Source organism: Ursus maritimus, unplaced genomic scaffold, assembly GCF_017311325.1.
Source record: "Ursus maritimus isolate PB19 unplaced genomic scaffold, ASM1731132v1 scaffold_29, whole genome shotgun sequence".
Lineage (NCBI taxonomy): Eukaryota > Metazoa > Chordata > Mammalia > Carnivora > Ursidae > Ursus > Ursus maritimus.
In genome coordinates, this window is record NW_024425452.1 from 5,798,420 (window position 1) to 5,823,519 (window position 25,100).

Sequence of the window (25,100 nt, forward strand, 5' to 3'; positions counted from 1 at the left end):
CATGTCCAAGACCCTCTCCTTCTGACTCCAAGCCATTTTCCTAGCCTTTGTATTTCACTACATACCTGCACTTGACCTCCTTGCAAATGCATTGCTCCACTTTTTTCTCTGGAGACGCTCTTCACTTGGCTGCTTTTCATGCAGTGTTCCTGCTGAGCTCCCCGCCTAATTCTGCGCCCATCACTACCCCCCATTCATGCTCATTTGGGGGTTAAAGCCTACTTTAATATCTAGAATTATCTCTGAAGACTCCCACACTTTAGACACCTCTGTGCTCCTGCTGCTTCCCCGACTAAGAATATGTGTCTGTATACACAGATTTATGCCTGCTTCTCCTATACAGAACGAATTGTTTGCAAGCAAGGACCTTGTAATACATCTCTGATTCCCTTAAAACTTCAAATAGAAGCCACTCAGAAGGTATTTGTTGCATTCAGAGATTTTGGGGGGTGGGTGGAGAGAGAAAAACATTTATGCACGCACCATAAAGTCATATGTTGTTTTTCTCCTACCTTCAGAATAATTATGTTGGGTCAGTAACACATGACTTCATAAGATTCTTTAATATTAACTGCTTAACTGCATTTTCAAAAGATCGTGTGTGTTTAAACATTTGTAACTGTTCTAATGTTTAAGAAGTATTCAACAGTTTAATAGCTATTCCACAAAAAAAAAATGAGAATTTAATAGTTTAATACAAAATATATGGTTGGTTAATAGTTAATGATGTGAACCAGTTTATATTATTCTTCCTTTTACAGTGTGTATGGAAATTATATCACTAGTTTGGCCTTCAATGGTAGCATACAAATACACATTTATCCACTCAAGTGTTACATTATTTCTGAATCTTGAAGAATACATGATTATGTTTCTCTCCCCGTACTTTACCCCCAACAGGCTGCTGTGATTGCCAACAGCAGCAGGAGCCACTTTGAAGGTTTGACAAAAGCAGACGAAGATGCTTAAAGATGTCTGTTTGCTGAAAATATCTGGTAACAAACAGGAATATATGTGAGTAAATATAGTGCATTATTCTGATTTTTAAAAATAAATGTTTTAAAATGCTGATTGGTCGTAAGAGGTTTTGTTTTGTCCAGATGTGGTTTTGCCCTGATGAATTTTTAACTGAACGTGGTAATAACAAATTCAGAGATCATTTTTAAACCTTCATCCTTACTTTACATAATTGAAATAAAAACTGGCTTAGTGGAGATATCAGATTTGAAATATTTAGATTAGCAAAAAAAAAGGATGCTGATGCCTTGTCACTATAAATTTATTAATTTTACAATAAATCCATCTCTGCTATTGATCCAGTTCTGCTGTGACTAAAAAGCATTGGCAACTGATAATTACAGTGACGGGCATGCTCCCTGGCTAAGGAGAGAGGAGGAGATAACATTGGAATTCCTTGAAACACTAGAGAATCGTTCTCTTCTGTTTTAATAACATATTCTACTTTGATTTCCACAATACTACTCCCTCCTGTTGCTTACTATTTTTCAGTCTCTATTGGCCATTTCTTCGCTGCATGGTACTTAAATTTTGGTTCTCTGAGGTTCTGTTCTTGACCCTCTTGTCACTTTTCACCCTCTCTGTCTAGGAAGAATCATGCAGTTCTGTGAGTTTAGCTACTACACTTAAACCGGTAATTCCCAAACATTTACCGTTGCTCATTCAATGGGAGATGTTGTCATTATCTGTATTTCTGGCCCTTACACAGTTCTCGGGCTTTAGTCATGTTTTCTCAATTGTCAACTATACACCTCCTCCAGGATGGCAACAGTCCTTATGAGCTGACATTTCCCAATATTACAAAAAATATTGTACAAATATCGTACAAACTTCTGTATAAATATTGTACACAAATATTTGTACAAAAATATTGTACACATCCTTCCTCCCTGCCCTTTAAAATCTGGTCCTGCTCCAGGATTCTCTGCTGCACTACAAACTCACTAAAGCAGCCAAGAAACTCAGGACAGCCTTGACTTCTCATTTGTTTTTTGTTGTTGTTGTTGCTATTGTTTACTTATCACCCAAAATACTTAAATCCATTTATAAAAAAGTCGACTACAGACCAATGTCTCTTAGGAACATGGATGCAAAAATTCATGAGTGAAACTTCATACCCATTAGGATGGCTATTAACAACAACAACAACAACAGAAAATAACAAGCATTGGTGAGAATGTGGAGAAATTGGAACCCTTGGGCATTGCTGGTGAGAACGTTGCAGCTACTATATAAAGCAGCATGGGGTTTCCTCCAAAAATTAAACCTAGCATTATCACATGACCCAGCAGTCTACTTCTAGGTACAGAGGCAAGGAACTGAAAGCAGGGACTTGGACAGATAGTTGTACACCAATGTCCATAGCAGCATTTTTCACATAGCCAAAAGGTGGAAATCCAAACGTCCATAGACAGATGAAAGTACGAATGCATAAAAAAATGTGGTATACACACACACACACACACACACACACACACGCTAGAATATTATTCTGCCTTAAAAAGCATGGGAATTCTGAGACATCCTACAACATGGATGAATCTTGAAAACAATATGCTGAGTGTAATAAGACAGACATATACGACACATACTGTACGATCCTACTCATATGAGATAACTAGAATAACCAAATTCACAGAAACAGAAAGTAGAATAGTGGTTACTATGGGCTGGAATAGGGGAGAATGAGAAGTCAGTGTCTAATGGGTACAGAGTTGGGGATGCTGCAAAAGTTCTAGAGATGGATGGTGGTAGCAGGAGCTTAATCTTCACATGCAGTGGCCTGATTAAGTTCCCTGTCCATCAGCAGAGCAATACAGAGCAAGTAAAGCTACCTCTCCCAGACACAGAAGAAGTAGAACATTGGAAATATCTGAGACAATGGGAGGAACAGGCTCTCAGCCCATAACGGCCAAATAATATGCCCCTGTTACCCAGGAGTAAAGGCCCTGAGCCATGGAAGCCGGTTGGGGGACAAGTTCGATAGAAAACAGAAGTCATTTACTCTGTCTACAACCCTGTGGTCTCCATAAGAGTTTGGCTATACTGCTTGAGCTGGTATAGAGCATTGAAATCTCCATTATTCCATGGGACAATCAAACAATTCCAGATGATAATAAGACCATTCTATAATGAAGAACTTCCTTTCACCTTGAATGACACAGCTCCAGGTAATCGGCTTATTCTCTTGTTAAACATTTATTGCATGTTGACTAAAAGTCCTGTATTGTGCTAGGCACTGAGAAAATTAAAATATATGAAAAGAGTTCTTGCCTTCGAGAAGTTCATATTCTGGTAGGAAGGAGAAATAGTAAACAATTGCATGACATGATAGATAAATCATATGTCACAAACACTAAATAGAGGTGTGTAAAAGGGAAGAGAAAATCAATTCCACCTGGGTGAATAATCGAGGAAGAGGACATCACAGCTAGATCTTTCTAGATGTTTTTAAATCAAATGTTCATTTTTCTTCTATCATTAATATAAAGCATTAATTAAAGAAAATTTGGAAAATGAAACTGAATTTTCAAGGATGAGTTTATCAGGTAAAAATCTAACTTTTAAAAGAAATCAAATGATTCTTTTATTCATTTAGCGGGTATTTATTGCTTCAGCCCCATGACAGGTTCCAGGAATGCTCAGACAACTGCCATTTAAAAGTAAGCACAGGAGAGGCTCCTGGCTGGCTCAGTCCGGCAGAGCATGTATCTCTTGATCTCAGGGTTCTGAGTTCAAGCCCCATGATGAAGAGCTTGCAATCAATCAATCAATCAATCAATACTTTTAAAAAGAAAAAAGTAAGGACAGGAGGCATTGGCAGCATGAGGTTACATCTAACCTGGCTAGATTGAAAATGCTGAGATTTACAGTTAGGCCAGGATTATATTAAGCATTGTCTTGATTTGATCTACATTGTATTTGATATTTCAAAATGAAGGAGTGACATGAGAAACTCCCACAAATGTGTCTGACTTTGCAAATGAACAAAATCTACTATAGACATATCTCTGGGAGCTACTCACAGTTTGCCTGCACGTTCCCCCTCCTGCCCCTTCCCCTGGAGTCTTCTGAGGGTTACCTTGGTTACGATTTAGTCCGGGGAACAGAACAAGAGTCCAGCCAAGCGGTCCTCTGCCATAGTAGATACAGCAAGACTATCAAGTCCGGTTTCTTCCGTTCCTCCAGACCTCCTTTTGTAAGGCGTGTTCTGTGCCAGCCCTGTGAGTAAAAGAATAAACGCCTGCAAAGTTGGAGAGCCAGAACTAGGCAAACAAAAAAGGGAAACTCAAACTAGTAATTGTGCAGAAGGAAGATTTTCACAGTCTCCAAGGACATCCATACTTTACTGTAACCCTCACAACTCTATCAATTCAAGTGAAGGAACGGGTTCATGGAAGAAGGTAAGCAACTTGCTGGGGGTCACAACACTCAATGCGCCCAAGCCACCCCCTGCGCCGCGGGACGCAAGGGCACCGGCGCGCCCTCAGCCTCAGCCCGGGAGCGCGGGGCCCTCTGAGGGTTCGGCCTTAACGCCCGGGCACGTGCCAGTGGCGCCTCCCGCTCTCCTTCCCGTTTCTCCCCAGCCTAGAGCCGCGCCGGGCACACGGGGCTCGCTCAGTACCGCGCGGGCGGCCGAAAAGCACTTCACTCCGGGGTCTGCTTCCGGCGCCCCCATCCCGCCCGCCCGCCCCCCACCGCGCCAGGCCTGCCGCCGCGCCCTCCACGGTGGAAGGCGCTCTGAGAAGCAGATTGGGTCCCGGCCCTGCCGCCACGCGGAACGGCCGTCGAAGCCCCTTCTGCCCGTCCTCGCCTCCGCCCGCCCCGGGGCTCCAGCTCCCCGTCGACGCGCCGGCCCACCCGGCCCGCCTCCCGCGCCCGGAAGCCTGGCGCCGCGCGCTGCAAATGCCTTCGCGGCGCGACCGCGGGCGGTTGGTCCTGCCGCTGGTCTTACCAGTCGGCGCGAGTCGCCAAGGGGGCGCCTCACCAGGCGGCTTTCCAGGTCCCTCTCTGCCTTGAGCCTGGGTCTGCGGGGCTGTCCCACCGGGGGCGCGGGGGCGGGCCTGCCGCGCCGCCCTGACGGCTCAGGGGCCGACGGCCGCGCCGCGCCTGGGAGATGTGCTCCACGCCCGGGCTGCCCACGCCGGGGGCCTCGCTGGTCCTGCGGGTGTCGTTCGTGGACGTGCACCCTGAGGTGATCCCCGTGCAGCTCTGGGGACTGGTGGGCCAGCGGCGGGAGGAGTACGTGCGGCTGAGTCAGGAGATTCAGGAAGCTGCGGCCACGCGCGGCCCGTGGGCGCTGGGCGGTGCCTCGGCCTCCCGAGGCGAGCTGTGCCTGGTGCAGGTGGGGCTCGTGTGGCACCGCTGCCGCGTGGTCAGCCAGCAGGCGCAGGAGAGCCGCGTCTTCCTGCTCGACGAGGGCCGCACCATCACGGCCGGCGCGGGCTCGCTGGCGCCAGGGCGCAGCGAATTCTTCCACCTGCCTTCCGAGGTACTGGGCTGCGTGCTGGCGGGCCTGGTGCCGGCGGGCGGCGGCGGCGGGGGAGGCTACGGCGAGCCCCAGCACTGGCCGTCCAGTGCCGTGGACTTCCTCAGCAGCCTGCAGGGCAAGCAGGTGCACGGCCGGGTGCTGGACGTGCTGCTGCTCCACCGCCTGGTCCTTCTAGAGGTGCCCGGGCTGTTCCAGCAGATGCAGGAGCTCGGCCTGGCGCGGCAGGTGCCCGACAGCCTCTTCCGCTCGCTGCTCAAGCGCTACCTAAAGGCGGCCACTGTGGGCATGGGCTCCGGGGCCCCGGTCCTCCCGCGAGTCCCTCCCAAGCAGGAGCAACCTGGCCTGGATTACTTCTACCCGCAGCTGCAGCGGGGCGTGACAGAGCCCGTGGTGGTGACCCAGGTGTGCCACCCCCACCGCGTTCACTGCCAGCTCCGGAGCCTCTCACAGGAGATCCACCGCCTGTCCGAGAGCATGGCCCAGATCTACCGGGGTTCCACGGGCACGGGGGATGAGAACTCGACCAGTGGCACCTGGGAGGAGAGGGAGGAGAGCCCAGACAAGCCCGGCTCTCCGTGTGCGTCCTGCGGGTTGGACGGACATTGGTACAGAGCGCTCCTGCTTGAGACTTTCCGGCCCCAGCGCTGTGCCCAGGTGCTCCATGTAGATTATGGAAGGAAGGAGTTAGTGAGTTGTAGCAGCCTCCGCTACTTGCTGCCTGAGTATTTTCGCATGCCCGTGGTGACCTACCCTTGCGCTTTGTATGGACTCTGGGACGGCGGCCGAGGCTGGTCTCGGTCACAGGTCGGTGACCTGAAGGCGCTGATACTTGGCCAGGCAGTGAATGCAAAGATTGAATTTTACTGTTCCTTTGAGCACGTGTATTACGTCACCCTGTACGGAGAAGATGGGATCAATCTGAACTGTGTATTTGGAGTCCAGTCCTGTTGCTCGGCCGACCGTTTCCTTCAGAGCCAGGGCATCGGAGAGGATGAGGAAGAACCAGAAGCCGCTTTTCAGTCTCCGTCTCCCGCCGAAGACGTGGATGAAGAGATCTCGCTCCCGGCCTTAAGGTCTATCAGGTTAAAGATAAACGCCTTCTACGATGCCCAGGTAGAGTTCGTCAACACTCCTTCCGAGTTTTGGATTCGGCTGAGGAAACACAAAGGCACGTTCAGCAAGTTGATGAGAAGAATGTGCAGTTTCTATTCCTCAGCCAGTAAGCTGGATGGCGTCGTTTTGAAACCCGAACCCGATGACCTTTGCTGCGTCAAATGGAAAGAAAACGGCTATTATCGGGCTATGGTCTCCCGGTTAGATGACAGGAGTGTGGATGTGTTTCTAGTTGACCGTGGCAGTTTGGAAAATGTGGATTGGTATGACGTGAGGATGCTGCTTCCCCAGTTTAGGCGGCTACCCATACTGGCTCTAAGGTGCACACTAGCAGATATTTGGCCTTTGGGGAAAAACTGGAGCCAGGAGGCAGTTTCCTTTTTTAAAAAGACTGTGCTCCACAAAGAATTAGTTATCCACGTCCTTGATAAGCAGGATAATCAATATGTTATTGAGATTCTTGATGAATCGAGAACAGGGGAAGAAAACATTAGTAAGGTAATTGCTCAGGCTGGGTATGCCAAGTATCAGGAATTTGAAACAAAGGAAAATGTTCCCACAAATGCCCACTCTCCAGGGCATGTTTCAAGCCATTTTACTGCTGAGAATAGCAAGATGTCTCCTGCCAAAAAGGTAGAAGCAGAGCAGAAAGCCAAGAGAGACAAAACGACATCTGTTTCAGAAATTTTGACTGATACGACGGTCATTACAGGTATTCCAACTGGACTAGTTGTGCGGGAAAAAGAGAAAAGAGTATCTGTTTATTCTCCTCTTATACGGAATTTCTTGGAAATTAATCCAGGCTCTACTTGTAAAGGAGAGCTGAAAGTCGGAAGTACAGTAGAAGTCAAGGTGTCTTATGTCAAAAACCCTGGCTACTTCTGGTGTCAGCTGACCAGGAACATTCAAGGATTTAAAACTTTGATGTGTAATATCCAGGACCACTGCAAGAACACGGCTGCTCCTTACCAGGCGACCACCCCCGCTTGCTTGGCAAAACGAACGGTAAATGGAAAATGGTCCAGAGCCATGATTAGCGGGGCGCAATCCGCAGAGCATGTCAAAGTAATGTTCGTAGATTATGGAGACAAAGAAATGGTGTCTGTGAAGAATATTTACTCAATTAGTGAAGAGTTTCTCAAGGTTAAGGCTCAGGCTTTTCGGTGCAGTCTATATAATTTAATTCAACCAACTGGTCAAAATCCTTTTGCGTGGGATGAGAAGGCAATACAGGCTTTTAGTGAATTTGTAGACAATGCATGGGAAGAGAATCTGGAATTAAAATGCACGATATTTGCTTTGGCTTCAGTACAAGATGAACTGTTTAATGTTGTGGATTTGCTAACACCCTTTCAGAGCGCCTGCCATTTTTTGGTAGAAAAGAGACTCGCAAGACCCGTTAAACTTCAGAAGCCTCTGGAGTCCTCTGTTCAGCTACATTCTTACTACTATTCGACACATGATATGAAAATTGGGAGTGAAGAATCCGTGTATGTAACACACGTTGATGACCCTTGGACATTTTATTGCCAACTGGGAAGAAATGCGAGTATTTTAGAACAGTTGTCCTGTAACATTACACAATTAAGTAAAGCTTTGCTGAATTTAAAAACATCTCCGTTGATCCCGGGAAACTTGTGCCTTGCCAAGTATACTGATGGAAACTGGTATAGGGGGATAATAATAGAAAAAAAACCAAATGAAGTCTTTTTTGTGGATTTTGGAAACATGTGTGTGGTAACAAATGATGATCTGCTTCCAATACCTAGTGATGCATATGATGTCTTACTTTTGCCCATGCAAGCCGTTAAATGTTCATTATCTGATATTTCTGATCATATCCCAGAAGAAATTACAACGTGGTTTCAGGAGACTATTTTAGATAAGTCATTGAAGGCTTTGGTTGTAGCAAAAGATCCAGACGGAAGACTGATTATAGAACTATATGATGACAGTATTCAAATTAATGCTAATATTAATGAGAAGTTAGGGCTCCTTGGCTACAAAGGTGGGACAAGAAAAAAAGAAAGTGAAGCACTCCTTGCTGCAACTGAAACTCTTGAAATTAAGAAGGAAAATATGAAGTTGTCACCTACAGAGTACGTAAGTAAATCAGTAGAGAACAAATTATGTAGTATGGAGATCTTGGGAGAATCCTACAAATCTAAGATCAGCACAGCATGTAAGGAAACCAAGCTTTTACAAAGCTCAGCAAAGACAAACTTAGTCGCTCCGGATCAGGACTGTGTGGGAAATCAGGGTAATCAAGCGTGTCCACTAACACCAGAAAAGAAAGAAGAAAGTGTTGCTGAGCCACCTTTGAAAGCGGCAGAACTAGAAGCTACTCCTTCAGAGAGAAACATAGGAGGCTCCTATAACAAAGATTTGCCGCTAAAATTTCCTGACTTCCCTCAGAAGATTATAATGCCTGGCTTTAAAACAGCTGTGTATGTTTCTCATATAAATGACCTTTCAGACTTTTATGTTCAACTAACAGAAGATGAAGCTGAAATCACTCATCTTTCAGAGAGATTAAACGATGTAAGAACGAGGCCAGAATACTATTCAGGTCCACCCTTGCAGAGAGGGGATGTAATATGTGCTATTTTTCCAGAAGACAGCTTATGGTATCGAGCTGTGGTCAAGGAACAGCAACCCAATGACCTTCTTTCTGTACAATTTATCGATTACGGCAATGTTTCTATGGTTCATACTAACAAGGTAGGTGTGCTTGACCTTATGAATGCACTGTTACCAGGACTGTGCGTTCACTGCTCCTTGGGGGGACTTTGGGTCCCTGAGATTTTAAAATGCAAGGAAATGATGCATTACTTTTCCCGAAGGACAGATGAGGTTCAAATAAGATGTGAATTTGTTAAATTTCAAGACAGGTGGGAAGTTATTCTTGCGGATGAACATGGGATCATAGCAGAAGATATGATTAGCAGATATGCTTTCAGTGAAAAATCTCAAGCAGGACTTTCTAATCAAATGATTACAAGTGCCTGTTTGAAGTCTGTCAACAAAACCGACATCGACATTTCACTGTTTCTTGACTGGTATAACCCAAAGATGAAGATGATAAGAGCTTATGCCACCGTGATAGATGGACCTGAGTATTTTTGGTGTCAGTTTGCTGATACTGAGAAACTTCAGTATTTAGAAGTAGAAGTACAAACTGCTGGAGAACAGGTAACAGACTGGCGAAGTTGTGTCCCATGCCCTCATATTGGAGATCCTTGCATTGTGAGATACAGAGAAGATGGGCATTATTATCGGGCACTTATCACCAATGTTTGTGATGATTATCTTGTATCCGTCAGACTTGTAGACTTTGGAAACATTGAAGATTGTGTGGACCCCAAAGCACTCTGGAACATTCCTTCTGAACTTTTGGTGGTCCCCATGCAAGCCTTTCCATGTTGCCTGTCAGGATTTAATATTTCAGAAGGTGTGTGCCCTCAAGAGGGAAATGACTACTTTTATGAAATAGTAACAGAAGATGTGTTGGAGATAACAATATTAGAAATCAAAAGGGATGTTTGTAATATCCCTTTAGCAGTTGTTGACTTGAAAAGCAAAGGAGAGAGTATTAATGAGAAAATGAAGAAATATTCTAAGATTAGTATTAGTAACAGCGATCTGCCCTATGAAAAAAAAGGCCCAGAGACAAAGGGAGCCCTTGGGCCCCTCAGTCCTGAGGCTGGACTTAAGAAACCAAGCAGTAAACCTGGACAAGAGAAAACACCATACTTAGAACCACAGACAGATGAGCTCCCTGAAAGAGTTGAAAAAGACTTCAAGGTTATCGAAACCAAGCCAAGTAAATTCTATGACCCTGACACTGATGACATTTTTGAAGCTTTTGAAAACCCATGCGAAGATAAAATTGGCCCCGAGGTACTGGAAGGTAAAATAGAGTGCCATATGGTTGACAAGGACAAGTTTGATGATAACTACCTCATGACAGGATTTAACACGTTCCTACCACAGGCGAGCGAAACAAAGGAGATACTAGAACTGAACTCCCTCGAGGTGCCCCTTTCTCCTGATGATGAATCCAAAGAGTTCCTGGAACTGGAGTCCCTTGAGTTACAGCATTCTCTCGTCGTGGACGAAGAGAAAGAAGAGCTAGGCCTGGTGCCTCCAATCGTGCCGCTGCCCCAGGGCTGTGACCCAGGAGCCGCCCTGCAGCCATTTACGGTGCAGCTCCCCCTGAGCTGTGACTCAGAGAAACAGCCGGAACTCGAATTACCCGCAGCCCAGATGTGTCTGGATGACAAAATAAATCCCACGTCTCTAAGAGTTGGTCAGAAGGCCCAAGAACCTACGTGTGCAGAAGACACAAGAGAGTCAAGTTGTGTGGAATGTTTCGAGGACCAGCCCCGGTCACCATCGCATCCCCATGGAAAGAATCGTGATCCCAACATGCAGATTGAAACGAATACATATAAAGAAGAATTTACAGAGTATAACAACAGAGATGCCATTTCATCATTGACTTTGTTCTCTGAGGAAGAATCCAGAGCTGGAAGGAAGCCCCATAATGCTTTACAAGATCCTGTCTCAGGTAGGTGATTTCTCTTATTTAACTCAGTGCCTTTCGAAAGTACTTATTTGTCTTAAAGATAATGATCATTTTTTTTGGTCTTATTTGGTTTTTTATGTTAATTTTGGGGGAAAAGGATTAGAACCTGAAAAGAGAATCAGATTTGGCTTTCATGAAGGGCATCTCAAATGTGGGGAGATTAAGTTGTGAAATCAATGTAGAATCGTGCTGGATGAAATGCTGAATTGGTAATATTGTGTTTAAAAGTAGAATGCTTAAAATTTGTCTCCAAAAGTAATTATGTTTAAAATGTAAACAAATAAGCTTTAAAATCAAGAGGTTATGTATTTTAGTGAGTCTTAACAAAACAGCGTTCCTTTGCTAAGCACTGTACTGTAGGCATGAATTGATGATAGGGGTTACTTTTGCAGTTTTCAAATTTAGCTGTTTTGTTTTATGCATATACCTTGCCATTGATTTAGAAACCCCTAAACAAACACTGGATTTAGGGAGCTTATATTAACCATACAAGAGAACAGCCATGAGTAAATATTGAGGTTCAATATTTCATTTAGGTTCAAACTCAACGTTAAGTTATTATCACTAACTTTTTCATAAATTACATTTATGGATATTTTCTTGGCTACTTAATAAGATTTAAAAGTTACATGGAATGACTTTGAGGGTTTTTTTAAATAATGTTAGACTTTTTATGTCAATTTTTATATTGATAAATTTGAGCCATCATACAGAAGAGAGAAAACAGCAGTCTAGAGAGAATGAAAATTACCATAATCCCACCACTTGCTTGCTGTCGTCTTTCACCCTGTCTCTGTGTGTCTATTTACATACATTTTTAAAAACTAAACAGAAATCACATTATCATAGTGGGTGATCCTGCATTTTAATCCTTTAAACATGCTTTCAAAATATTTTAACTCTCTGGTATGCCACTCTGTGGATATACTGTGATTTACTAAAGTATTACCCTGGATTTTTAGTCCTCATTGCCACATTTTAATAATAATGAGTAATAGCTTTATGATAAGAATGGCTGCTAACTTGTAATATGCTGCTTTGCTAAAGAAATGGTTGTTGTAACCATGGACCACACCACATGTGGCAACAATAACCAGCCTTTAGGAGCAAGTTTCAAAGTCAGGAATCCAATTCATATCCTTCAAAAACACATCAAATCATGGTGGTGTTTTTTGAAGAAAGCGGAAAGGAATTATCTTGGGATGGGGCACCGGAAGAATTTAAAATAAAGTTCAGGAAAAGAGACAGACTCAGACCATACACGATGTTGATTATATAGGAATGCAAGTGCAGATTAAGAAAATGCTTTGCTTGCGTAGCTAACGTTAACGGGTCAAGAGGTATGCATTGAGGCTTTCTTCACTTTGGCAGCTCAACCAGAGAAAACCTACGCTCTGAAAGGATTTACCGTTGGATCCAAATGTGTTGTGTGGTCAAGTCTAAGAAACACATGGTCTAAATGTGAGATTCTAGAAATCTCTGAAGAAGGCACAAGGGTAAGTGGAAGTATTTTACCTCCAAATGTACTTGGTGACTGTTAAGGAAATTTTACCGGACTTTACCAACTAGGAAATGCAATTGAACAGACATTTGCTGAATCATTCCTCCTGATAATTTGGTGCAGTGCAAGAGTCATTTCACAGCATCTCCAAACATCCTAGCAAGAAACCATCTTAGACTCTTTCATTTCCCTGGTCTCTGACATCCTATCAGTCACCAAATTCTACACTTTCCACTTCTTATCACTTAGTTAAAACTTTTTATGCCTAATGCCACTGCCTTGGTTTTAAGCCTCTTACTTTACAAGTAGATTGCTCTGTTACCCTTCTATTTGGTTTACTTCTTCTAGTCTTCCTTCAGTTGATTCTCTAGAACTGCCAGTGTGAAGTTTGTCAAATGCAAATCTGACTAGGGCATTCCTGCCTGTAAAACTTGCTGGGGCTTTCCAGTTGATGGTGCTTCCCCTGTGATCTAAAAACCACCCGTATCAGAATCACTAGGTGCATTTCTTAGATTGTAGATCCCTAGACCTTGCCCTGGCTGGCCGATTCAGAATTTCTGGGGGTAGGACCAGGAATGGGCATTCTTATACCATTAAAATTCGAGAACCTCTAGTCTAGGATAGAAAAGTCAAGCTCATTAACACGGCATGGTCCTCTAGAGGACCTGGAAGTCTTCTAGGGTTGGGTGTCCATATTCTTCTCCAGCCTTATGGTTCTATTTTGTACCTTATATTAGATGGACGACAAACTGTTTGATTTCTCTTATTTATACCATTCCACTTGGCTTCTCCGATATATTTAATAACGCAGTTCTATTCACTTGTATTCTGTCCCCCTGCCAGAGTGATTAATTTTCACTTATTTTTTAAAGATTTTCATTGCAACTTCATTTTCATTTTGTGTTGCCTCTTCCAGGAAGCATTCACTAGCATTATTTTCTAAATCTCTCCATTTTGGGACGCCTGGGTGGCTCAGCTGGTTAAGCATCTGCCTTCGGCTCAGGTCATGATCCCAAGGTCCTGGGATCGAGTCCCACATCAGGCTCCCAGCCCTGTGGGGAGTCTACTTCTCCCTCTCCATTCTGTCTCTCAAGCCTCTCTCTCAAACAAATAAAATCTTTAATAAAAAAAAATAAATCCATCTTTTCACCCTCCCCCTCCCACCAAAAACCTTTGGCTTGATATCTATATTATATTCCTATTCTTCCTACTACAGAGGTCTGTAATTCCTACATTGTATTGCAATGCTCTGCTTATAGGTCTGTTTTTCCACAAAATTTTGAACTTCTTGAGATCTCATTTTTAGCCATCTTTGATCTCTAGGCGTAGATACACAATATGTTAGTTGAACAGAAGTTCTGTTGAATTGAAGTTTAATAAAATCATTTTCATTGCCTTTTGAGATATTTCATTTGAAGGATTGTTACGGTCCATAAATCACTTACAGTTTTTGGAAACTACCAGTTTTTATTATTTTTTTTTTCTTTTGCAGGTTTTGAACCTTTCAAATGGTATGGAGGAGATAGTGAACCCTGAGAATGTCTGGAATGGCATACCCAAATTGGATAAGAGTCCGTTTGAGGTACAGAATTATATAAATACTAATTATTGAGAGCATTGTCTTTCATTTTGAAAGGTGACTTAAGCTATTTCCAAAGCCCTTGTGTTTGGGAATAATGGAGGAAAAAAAATACCAATACTGGGATAACAACAATGAAAAACAGCAGGCATAAAATCAGTGATTCTTGATTTTATGCCAGGTATCCCCTTGGGCAAACTAGTTACGAATGTTTTACTCTTTGATTTTTTGGAGGGATTTTAAACATGAAAATCGTTTGGTGTCTGAGACCTTTATAAAATGTGTTTGATGTAGAAAATCTGGAAAAATGCAGAGTTTAAAAGGAGAAAGTATCTGTCACCTGTAATACATCCATCCGAAACAAAGAAATGGATCTGTTTTGTGTTCTCTCATAATTGTTTTGTTTATATGGAACGTAAGGATATCATCTACATATTTGGAGCATAACTGATTTCATTCGACATAGTTTTATACTCTGTGTTCTTCATTTAAAATTATATGGGGGACAGTTTCCCACGCTGTTATGACATCTGGGCATTTGAGTTTATTCTATTTGCAGTTTGTTGAGGTTCTTTCTTTAAAATCTGTGTCAGATAATTCCAGCACCTGGTCATCTCGGGGCTTGCCATTTAATGGTTGCCTTGAAAAATGATGAACTTTTCCTGATTCTTTGTATGTTGAGTAATTTTGGATTACGGCTTGAATGTCTTGAATATTATGTTGTAAAACTTTGGATCCTGTTAAAATCTAGAAAATATTGAAGTTTTTTGTTTTAGCGGGTGATCAACTGTTAGGTTCATAACACAAGTTCTGTCTCTCCTGTGCTTGTTGATTCCAATGTCGGTTTACTTTTTTTTTTTCTTTAAAGATTTTATTTACTCATTTGTCAGAGAGAGAGAGAAAAAGAGAGAGAGAAGGAGGCTCCCTGCTGAGTAAGGAGCCGGATGCTGGACTCAATCCCGGGACCCTGGGTTCATGACCTGAGCCAAAGGCAGATGCTTAATGACGGAGCCACCCAGGCGTTCCTACTTTTGTTTGTTTGTTTAAAGATTGTATTTATTTATTTGAGAGAGAGCAAGCAGGAGTGGGTGGAGGGGAGCAAGGGGGCGGGCAAAGAGAGAGGGAGAAGTAAACTCCCCGCTGAGCAGGGAGCCTGACACAGGAGCTGGATCCCGGGAGCCAGAGATCACGACTTGAGCCAAAGGCAGACGCTTAACCCGCTGAACCAGCCAGCGCCCTTCAGTGTACTTTTCAAAGCCATTGCTGGGGTGTTTGGGTCTGTCAAGAGCATAAGGCACTCAGGAACTTAGGTCGCAGGTCTGTGTGGAGCAGATCGGGTCTTACAGGCTTTGCCATCTGAGTGGGTTCTCTTCTGCATATGCATAGCTCAGGGTTGACCTAGGGATTTCTATCAGTTCTATACAGTATTAGGGGTTCACATTTTCCAATTCCTTTTCTCTCTGAGATTTCCTCCCCACTTTCCGGCCTCAAGGGTCCCCTTTACTTGCTCCTCTACACAGACCATGTTCTCTCAAGCTTTCCCTCTGAGCTGTCACGCACTTCTGTTTGACTTGACTGAGCCTGCCTTCGGAGCGAAGCGGAGAGAGAAACAAGAGACAGAATAATACCACCCCCACCCCCACTCCACCCTTTCAGGTAATGGGCAGCTCTTTTCCCAGTTCCACTGGGCAGAATCTTCTCTCAAATTTTCACATGCCTGTCTGCTGACGGCTGTCCCCAGGCAGCAAGTGGGGCTGGGCTCAGGACAGGGCCAGAAGGAAAACACGAAAACCACTGAAGATCTCCCACCTCTCCCACCCTTTCCTCACTCCCTAGCATTCAGGGGCCTCTTTTCCCCATCCGCTGGCTAGAAGTAGGGATTTCTCTAAGACTTGAGCTCTGACTTGCTGGGGCTTCAGGTCAAAACTAGGAGACAAAGAAGGAAAAAATAAGAAAGAAGAACACAAACCTGCGAATCTCACCACTGTGATGAGTCATTATTCTGGTTTTTTACTTCAGTTCTCAGTCGGCCTGTACCTATTTACTTTTCAGGGTCCACAGATAGTTGCTTTTTGTATTCTTTCCAGAATTTTTTTTAAAGATTTTATTTATTTATTTGAGAGGGAAAGAGAGAGAGAGAGAGAGCACAAGCAGGGTGAGGGGCAGGCAGAGGGAGAATCAAGCGCCCCACTGAGCAGGGAGCCTGACACGGGACTTGATCCCAGGACCCCGGCATCATGACTTGAGCTGAAGGCAGACGCTTAACCAACTGAGCTACCCAGGCGCTCCTCATTCCAGAATTTTTAGTTGGAATTAGTGTGAGAAAGAGGCCGTAGTTGGCTGCAACCAGAAGGCCGTAGTTGCATAATATTCTATGACATGAATGGTCAGTCACTTGTTAAACCAAGTCTCCTAGTGGGGCACATTGAGGTCACTTGAAATGTTCCACTATGAAAAATCATCAGACGTCTCTCTCTACCTTCTTATATTAATTCCACGCTTTTGTCGACTTGTCAAAAATAACAACTTGCTTCATTTATGTTGCTTCAGTATTTACTAAAACTTTCTTTTCCATTCTCATCTTTTCCATTCGTTGATTTTCAAGAATCCACAGCCAAATGCATAGGTAAATACATACAAGATTCTGTTTGGTTAAACCACCCCATACCTGGAGACTTTCTGATTACATTTTTTTTTTTAGAAATCTTTTTCATCTGAGCAATTTCATTTCACGGGAAGAATATGTCTCATGAATTGATTTCTGTACAGACCTCATGTACGCACACAGTGCTGTTATTTGTTGAAAGGAATGCCCTCTTCATTAAGTCTTTAATAATGGATAATGTGTTCGAATAGTAGCTCTTGAAAGAGGGACGGGACACCAGAGTTGTGGGTTTGGGAGCTAAAAATTGGAAAAGGGTACTGAATTCCTTGTGTGGAATGCTCCAGGAGAGAGGTTCCGGGGCAGGAAGTATTGGAAAGATAGAAAATGTACTCGGGGGGGCGCCTGGGTAGTGCAGTCGTTAAAGCGTCTGCCTTCGGCTCAGGGCGTGATCCCGGCGTTCTGGGATCGAGTCCCACATCGGGCTCCTCTGCTGGGAGCCTGCTTCTTCCTCTCTCACTCGCCTGCTCTGTTCCCTCTCTCGCTGGTTGTCTCTCTGTCACATAAATAAATAAAATATTTTAAAAAAAAAAAAAAGAAAGAAAATGTACTCGGATGATTCTTCACTATAATATCAGATCGTCATGCTTTTAAAAGGATACGTGTTTCACGGTTCACCATTTTTTCCTGGTTTCTCTGTGGCCCCCTTTCTGATTTTAATCATTTTGTGTCTGCAACAAAAAAAAATTGGTAGTAATCCAAAGATTCTTTTTGTTAGGCTACATTCCACACAGGGAGAAAAGATCTTTACTTCGGGTCATCGGATGATACTACCATTGAAGGTAACTTGTGTTTTTAAAAGGAAATAACTCTTATCACCAGTTTGCTAAATCTTAAAGATACCATTATCTTGAATCCTCAAATAAAAATGGTTTTTCAATTTCCTGAGATGTCAGTAGTAGGAAAAAAAAAAAAAAAAAAAAAAACCCAAAGCAACTCTTTAGTTAAAAATATTAAATGTGCTTCTGGGGATGAATAACCAAAAAGAGGATTTCTTGAACTATCATAAGAAAACTTATTTGTTGATTGCATTAATCTTGAAAATTACATTGTGAATTTGATAAATTTATATTTTAAAAGACTTTAAAGAATTTTCTCAGTGTTGATTAACTCATACATTCAAATGATCTCTGTATGTGAAACGAAATCTTGGAATTTCTTTCTGGGTTTTTAGTTTATCTCGTAAGATTCAGTTTGTCGGAAGTGACTGGTTATTGCATACTCTTGTTCATAAGGAGCACACTGGTTCTTAGAATCGAGGTACACTGAGAATGAAATCAGCTCTGGGGGGCTATAGTATTACATGAAAAATACAAAGTAACGGAAGAGAACGAAGGATTTACTTGGTTATCAGCTTGGCTAACATCCTTCTAGCAAAATATAAAATATGCCCATTTGGTAACATTTTAGAGAAACTTTGATAACAGGTAGAGTGTGAGAACCCAAATACCAAAAGAAAAAACCCCCAACAACCTCTGCAGGAATATTTCTCCGTAGAATAATTCTCACCATTTTGAGAGGACATTACATTGTTGTAGTAGCACCATGTAAATAATTTTCTTGTTTCTTTCTTTTTCAACTTGAAGTTTCTCTCTCTTTTTTTTTTTTTTTTCCAGAAAAGGGCTCTGGAAGTGATACGGATTTAACAATGGATCCCTAGATGTGGCCAGTCCGTCAGAAGCTGCTCTTGAACGAGCAGCACCTTGTGCAGACCGACGGAGCATTCGAGCAAACGGGGAGCTTGTAGTCACCAACAGCTGCCATTTTTGAAAACTTTGCTGTGCATTGAAAACCAAACAGATCTCAGGGTGATGACGCAGTGTATGAATAGTGGTGTCACTGTATATACGGATCTGGGATCTTTCTTCTCTCTTATCTCCCTTTAAATGTGTTATGTTCCTAACCAGGAGGATTTATTTTGCTAAATAATTTGCTAACACATTATGCAAATTTCAAAAAAACCCTTATTTTTGTTTCTTTTGAATATAGTGTTTAAATTAAAATAGAGAATTATAGGTTTATGACAAGTATATGATGCTACTTTGGGGGATGGCTTTGTTAGCAGTACCTCCTCCAGACTTTGTTTTGTTTCCGAAGCTTTGCCTGTCTGTCTAGTTAAACATTTGACTAATATTCTGTTTGATTTTGGAAGTATTCTAATATGACCCCGGATTTGAATAAAGTTCCTCCTGAAAGGCGTGGTGGTTTCATTTGATTAAAAAGGAAATATGATTCTGGAACATGTGTGGTTCTGGATTATCCGCAGTAATGGGGGAAACAGTAATCGTCAATATGAGCTCTTATAGGTCAGTCCCTGAGCTGGTGCTTTAATGCATTTCTCATTTAAATCTCAGCCACAAGGGGCATATCAATATTAGCCATATTTTACAGGTGAGCAAATTGATGCTTTTTAGAGAAGTTACATAACTTCTCTAGGTCAAAGAGCTGGAGAGTCTCAGAAACCTGATCAAACCCAGACCCGTCTAACTTCAGAGCCCATGCTGTTAAAACAGGGTTTTGTATGGGCGGTGGTACAGATCCCAGCTGTGGGACACCTCTTCGCTGTATGCTGCTAATGAGATATGTGACCTGGACAGGTTGTACAAGATTCTGAGACTTGATCTTCCTCATCTGTCAAATGGGGAGAATAAAACCTTTCTTGAAGTGGTTTGAAGACCAGAAATAGTATTCTTTTCCTTGAAAGATACTCAATGTGCACATTGGGTCATTATTATATTTTTAAATTTTAACTCATTAGGTCTTCTCCGTGGTTATAGTCTCCTCTAGCATCTGCATGAACCACCGACAAAAGATTTTTAAAAGATGCTACTGAATGAGACATCAGGACAATCAGAAGAGTTATTCATTCCTAAAACAAACAAGGAGGTTTGCTACGTGAAGGTGGGGAACGATGTATGTCTGTGAAACATTATCAGACCCCGAAGCCCAAAGGGGGAACAGGGAGAATTAAGGACATTGAAACCTGGGTACAATTTCAACAAGTAGAAAGGAGAGGGTTTTGCAATAAACAGTTGAGGTAGAAAGCATGTTGCTTGTTCCTGGAATAAGAAGAGACGAGTTTGGTTCATTCCTGCAGGTGATACAATTGTGGATTAATGGCAGAAAAGTTCAGAGAAGATACATTAGGACCAGAAAGCCCTCAGTTTCATGCTAAGAAGTTTAAGTCTTTAAGAATTTTAAAAATCGGGATGGCTATAGGATAGGATAGAAGTCAGATTTCTCAAAAGGAGTGATTTTGCACCCTAAAACATTAAGATAGTCTGAAGTGCCCCATCCAAATACACGATGACTTATTAACTGAGCAGAAGGGGTAGGGGACGGAATAGTCATGGTTAACCAGGCTTGCTTACGGAGTTCTGATTATTCCCGCTCACACAGGCTTACACAATTATGAATTCATAGGAACCAGACCATAATGAAGCCAAAATATACTTAACTAATGAGTGGCACACATTTTTATATTCCTCGGGAAACAAAAACCATTTCCCATGACTCCCAGATGTATAAGCATAAAGTTTTAAGCTTTTTACCTCCATGTAGAGACCTACCTCAGAGATGTGGGTTCAGTTCCAAATCACTACAAATACCATAATGAAGTGAGTCAAATGACTTTTTGGTTTCCCGGTGCATATAAAAGTTATGTTTACACTGCAGTGCAGCCTATCAAATGTGCAATAGCATTGTCTAAACAAAGCGATATACATACCTTCATTAAAAACTACTTTATTGCTAAAAAAAAAATGCGAACCATCATCTGTGCTTTTAGTGAGTCATGGTCTTTTTGCTGCCGGAGGGTCTTGCTTCCATGTTAATGGGTGCTCACTGATTGGGGGGCGGTTGCCGAAGGCTGGGGTGGCTGTGGCCATTTTTAAAAGTAAGACGACCATGACGTTTGCCACATTGACGGACTCTTCCTTCCATGAACGATTTCTCTTGCATGCTGTTTGACAGCGTTTTACTCACAGAAACTTCTTTACAAACGAGGCGGTCCTCTCATGCCCTGCCGCTACTTTCTCAACTAAGTGTAACTCCTAAATCCTTCGTGGTCATTTCCACAATCTTCACAGCATCTCCATCTCAAGCCACTTTCTTTGTTCATCTGAGAGAAGCCACTCCTCAGCCATTCATGTTTTATCATGAGATCGCAGCAAGTCAGTCCCCTCTTCAGGCCCCACGTTGAATTCCAGTTCTCTTGCAATTTCCACCCCACCTGCTGTTAACTTCCTCCACTCCAAGTCTTGAACCTTCAATTTGTAAGAACTGCAGTAAACTGCAAAGCCCACTAAAGCAATGTCTGCTTGTATTCTATCCACTTCCACGACTTCATACGGAATTAAAGAACATAAAACTAACTGGAAAAAATCCACCAGTTAAAAGTAATTCTGAATGTTTCCTTTGTTATCCTTCACAGCCTTTGGGTGAATAACGTGTTATAACTGGAGTGTCATGTCCTATGCACCCTGAGTACAGGTGAGAATCCACCAGAGATAAACCATCAAGCAAATGCAAACAAATTATAAACTCTCTTTAATCCATTTTAATCTGCTGCCTTTGCCTTGTCTCCGGTATTCTTACCCTTGGCCACCCCCCATTTAGTTAAGATATTGAAACTGGTTAGTATCCCGAATCCTGTGGTACAACAATGCTTTTATCATTTGCTTGATCTAATTTTTCTTCTCATGACCAAAAATCAAAGGGAAGTGCTTCCAGTTTCTACCTAGAATACCAGGTTGCTAAAACTCAATTCTACTCACAATAAAAAAAAGAGGCATGAAAACGTGTATTGTACTTGTAAGGAGCGTTATGTCTTTGCAACACGTTTTCTTTAGCATTGTGCCCGTTTTGATATACTTAGCCACTAAAGTAGTGTAAAAGTAGTTATTAATTTTGACACTAAAAAGCATCATCTTACTAAAATCAAAATTTAGGCTGGCATGGTTTTGATATACGTCTGTCTTCCTTTACATTTAAAGAAAAAAAATTTGTCTAAGCTTCAATCACTTTTATGGTATAGTCCACAGTTTACAATATGAGTTATTTGAGAAAATACATTAAAATCACACACACACACACACACACACACACACACACACACACACACACTTTTAGACCGTTTTTAAACAAGACTTTTAAAAAGGTGCTTTTAATCTAAATTCTCTTGCTCTGTTCCTGTAGAGTTCTGTAGAGTGACATGCTGGCTGGTTATGTTAATGTTGGTCCCTGGGATAAGATTATCATCATCTCCTTCGATCAAAGAATCCCACTGATCAAAATCTTTCTGCAGTCCTGTAAAATAGAAACAGTAGTTAAGCTTACTCAACGTTTTGAGAGCACGAAACAGCTCAGTGCCTCTAGGTGGCAGCACAGACTCACTAATGATGCATGATTCCAGCAGCCTGGTCCGCTGGGTAGGAGCTCCCCACAGCAGCTGCTTCTAAGAAATGGGACTATGCAAGTTGGCGCAGCCACTTCGGAAAACAGTATGGAAGCTCCTCAAAAAGTTAAAAATAGAGCTACCCTATGATCCAGCAATTGCACTACTAGGTAGTTACCGCAAAGATACAGATGTAGTGAAAAGAAGGGCCACATGCACCCCAATGTTCATAGCAGCAATGTTCAAATAGCCAAACTGTGGAAGGAGCTGAGATGCCCTTCAAGAGACGAATGGATAAAGAAGATGTGGTTCATATATACAATGGAATATTATTCAGCCATCAGAAAAAGCATGATTACCCAACATTTGCATCAACATGGATGGAACTGGAGGAGATAATGCTAAGTGAAATAAGTCAAGCAGCGAAAGACAATTATCATATGGTTTCACTTATATGTGGAACATAAGGCATAGCATGGAGGACATTAGGAGAAGGAAGGGAAAAACGAAGGCGGGAGATCAGAGGGGAAGACAAACCATGAGAGACTATGGACTCCGGGAAACAAACTGAGAGTCTCAGATGGGAGGGGGTTGGGTGGATGGGCTAGCCCGGTGATGGGTATTAAGGAGGGCACGTATTGCATGGAGCACTGGGTGTTATACACAAACAATGAATCATGGAACACTACATCAAAAACTAATGACATACTGTATGGTGACTAACATAACATAATAAAATTTTTTAAAAGAGAGAGATGGGACTAGACACCACTAGCGGCCAGGCCCCTCTGCAGGGGAGTCCGCCAAGTCTGCACAGAAACACTATTACCTTTAACAGGTAGACTCATACATAGCGTGCAAAGCAGCAGAATTAAATCTCTCATGCTTTTGTTTTCGAACTGATTTACTGCCCTGTTGTTACATTGCAGACCAGCTGGAGACAGTTAAAACAGGACTAATGCTGGATGAAGACAGTTTTGTCCTAAGAATCACCTGGTTTATGTCATGAAATATACTTAGTTTCTTACCTAAATGCTTTTGTAAAAATGCTAATGAAGCTTTGTTGCTAAGATCAAGTGCTACATTTGAATCTATATCTCCTTTTAAGGTGAATATGTATCCAACTATTTTGCCAGTTGCAAAGGTGAAATCAGCAAAATTCTGATGGACTGAGCCCCTGAAAGAGAAATGAGACATTGATAAGACACATAGTTTGACAACATTACTTTTGTAGGTAGGGTGCAGGAAGGATACTGGCCTCACCGGCTACTTACTGAAAACTAAGGAAATAAAACTTGTAGATTTTGATCTCTTTAGATGTATTTGCGGGTCACAGCCTGCACGTATAGGGATCTTAGTGTACATACTCCTCTTCCCTTCTAGATAAACAAAGATTCCAGTCTTCCTTGGCATCTTGGCTTTAGAAGAAATGATTCCAGCTCTTTTTCTTTTTCTTTGAGCTGATACAACGTACTACGTGTTGTAGGGACTGTGTGTACCCAGAGCCAGAAGCCTATTACATTTGCTTACCAACACCACTTAACTTCATATCTATTTGATGCTGGTCAAAACACACTGCACATAAGCCTAGGATTAAGTAGATTTAAGGAAAAGAAACCCTTTCGCTTGTATTGTTTAAACTGTAAGTATCTTATATGTATCATTTATGCTGCTCCTTAAATCCACCAACAGCCTCACATCAAGCACAACGGCCTTTTTTTGGGCTCATTTTCTACTGCCTCTGAGACATTTGACACTTTCTGGCAGTTTTTCTTTTTCCTTTGTTTTCTTGACCTTCTCTTCCCTTGTCTGTACCTTCCCTTCTTCCCCTAATCGCTCTGTTCTCCACTGGCTCTTCATTTACATGTAGACATTCCTCAAGATTCTGTTCCCAGACCAATTTTTACTCACTTGGTGGTCTTCTCTATTCCAAAGATTTCATGTATAATACACGAATTTACTTTCCTAGTGCGTGGCCAGACATCTCTACCCAGATTTCCCTGGCTCAGGCTGAGAGATCCCAAGTTCAGAACACATCTTTCCAGCCCCGCCGGTGCTGCTGCTTCTGCTAAGCCAACCACAGCTCTCAGTTATCCATCCTCGAACCACAGCCACCTGCCTCCCCCGCTCCTACTTCCCTGCTTCCACTCACAACCTGAGTGTCAGAAGCACAAAGCAGGTAGAAACAGGGTCAGGAGCAGACTCCTGGATGCTACCGACAGTGGAGGAATGGCCTCAGGGAAAGGAGGTAGGGGAGAAAGGGAGGGAGCAGTCTACACATAGGAGGAGCAGCAAGGAGTAGGGTTGTAGTATCCCGGGGAGGAGAAATAGGGGAAGTCTACAAGGTCAAGGTCCAATGGATGCAGAGAGCAGGGTACAGGCTGCAAATAATCTGCTGGGCCTTTTCTGTGCTTGGTCGGGCGAGTTGCAGTACACCGGTGGGGGTTTGGGAAGTTAGCCCATAGGAATCAAAGCATAAATGGAAGTATAGATGAACTATGAAATATGAGCGATCTGTCCAGGTTCCTAGCAGAGAAAAGAAAAAAGGGTAGAGAAGAGCCTAGTAAGGAAGTGGGGTTAAGGAAGGCTAGGCATTCTGCATCATTTCTGTTTTAGAATTAAATAGACTTGTGCATACAAATATTGAAGCCCTTAACTAACTTGCAGCTGAACTACCCAGATCCTCCTCCTATCTTTCTAAAGTCTCTTGATCCTTCAAGACCAGTTCTACTCCCACGTCTTCCAAGCAGCCT

At 42.7% G+C, this 25,100-nt stretch overlaps 2 protein-coding genes across 5 annotated transcripts in view; one reads left to right on the forward strand and one right to left on the reverse strand.

Moving 5' to 3' along the window:
* Positions 1-5,134: 5,134 nt before the first annotated feature.
* On the forward strand, positions 5,135-21,729 carry TDRD6 (tudor domain containing 6). Its single transcript, XM_008691959.2, has 5 exons — positions 5,135-11,192; positions 12,582-12,706; positions 14,204-14,293; positions 17,671-17,734; positions 18,569-21,729. The coding sequence occupies exons 1-5, from the start codon at positions 5,135-5,137 to the stop codon at positions 18,610-18,612; spliced, it is 6,381 nt and encodes a 2,126-aa protein (XP_008690181.2). The 3' UTR covers positions 18,613-21,729.
* Positions 21,484-25,100, reverse strand: part of PLA2G7 (phospholipase A2 group VII) — a 39,687-nt gene continuing 36,070 nt past the window's right edge. For all 4 annotated transcript variants that reach the window (XM_008691830.2, XM_008691829.2, XM_040643562.1 and 1 more), the window contains 2 exons: positions 23,376-23,524; positions 21,484-22,259 (listed from right to left, as the gene is read on the reverse strand). In XM_008691830.2, the coding sequence (XP_008690052.1) occupies positions 22,117-22,259; positions 23,376-23,524 (292 nt within the window). In that variant the 3' untranslated portion in view covers positions 21,484-22,116. The remainder of the gene's footprint in view (positions 22,260-23,375; positions 23,525-25,100) is intronic.

Excerpts from the sequence above, each read along its gene's own strand:
- TDRD6 (XM_008691959.2), top strand. The coding sequence starts at position 5,135 with ATGTGCTCCACGCCCGGGCTGCCCACGCCGGGGGCCTCGCTGGTCCTG. Across the intron at positions 11,193-12,581 it reads TTTACAAGATCCTGTCTCAG|CTCAACCAGAGAAAACCTAC; the intron begins GTAGGTGATTTC and ends TCACTTTGGCAG. Across the intron at positions 12,707-14,203 it reads TCTCTGAAGAAGGCACAAGG|GTTTTGAACCTTTCAAATGG; the intron begins GTAAGTGGAAGT and ends TTTCTTTTGCAG.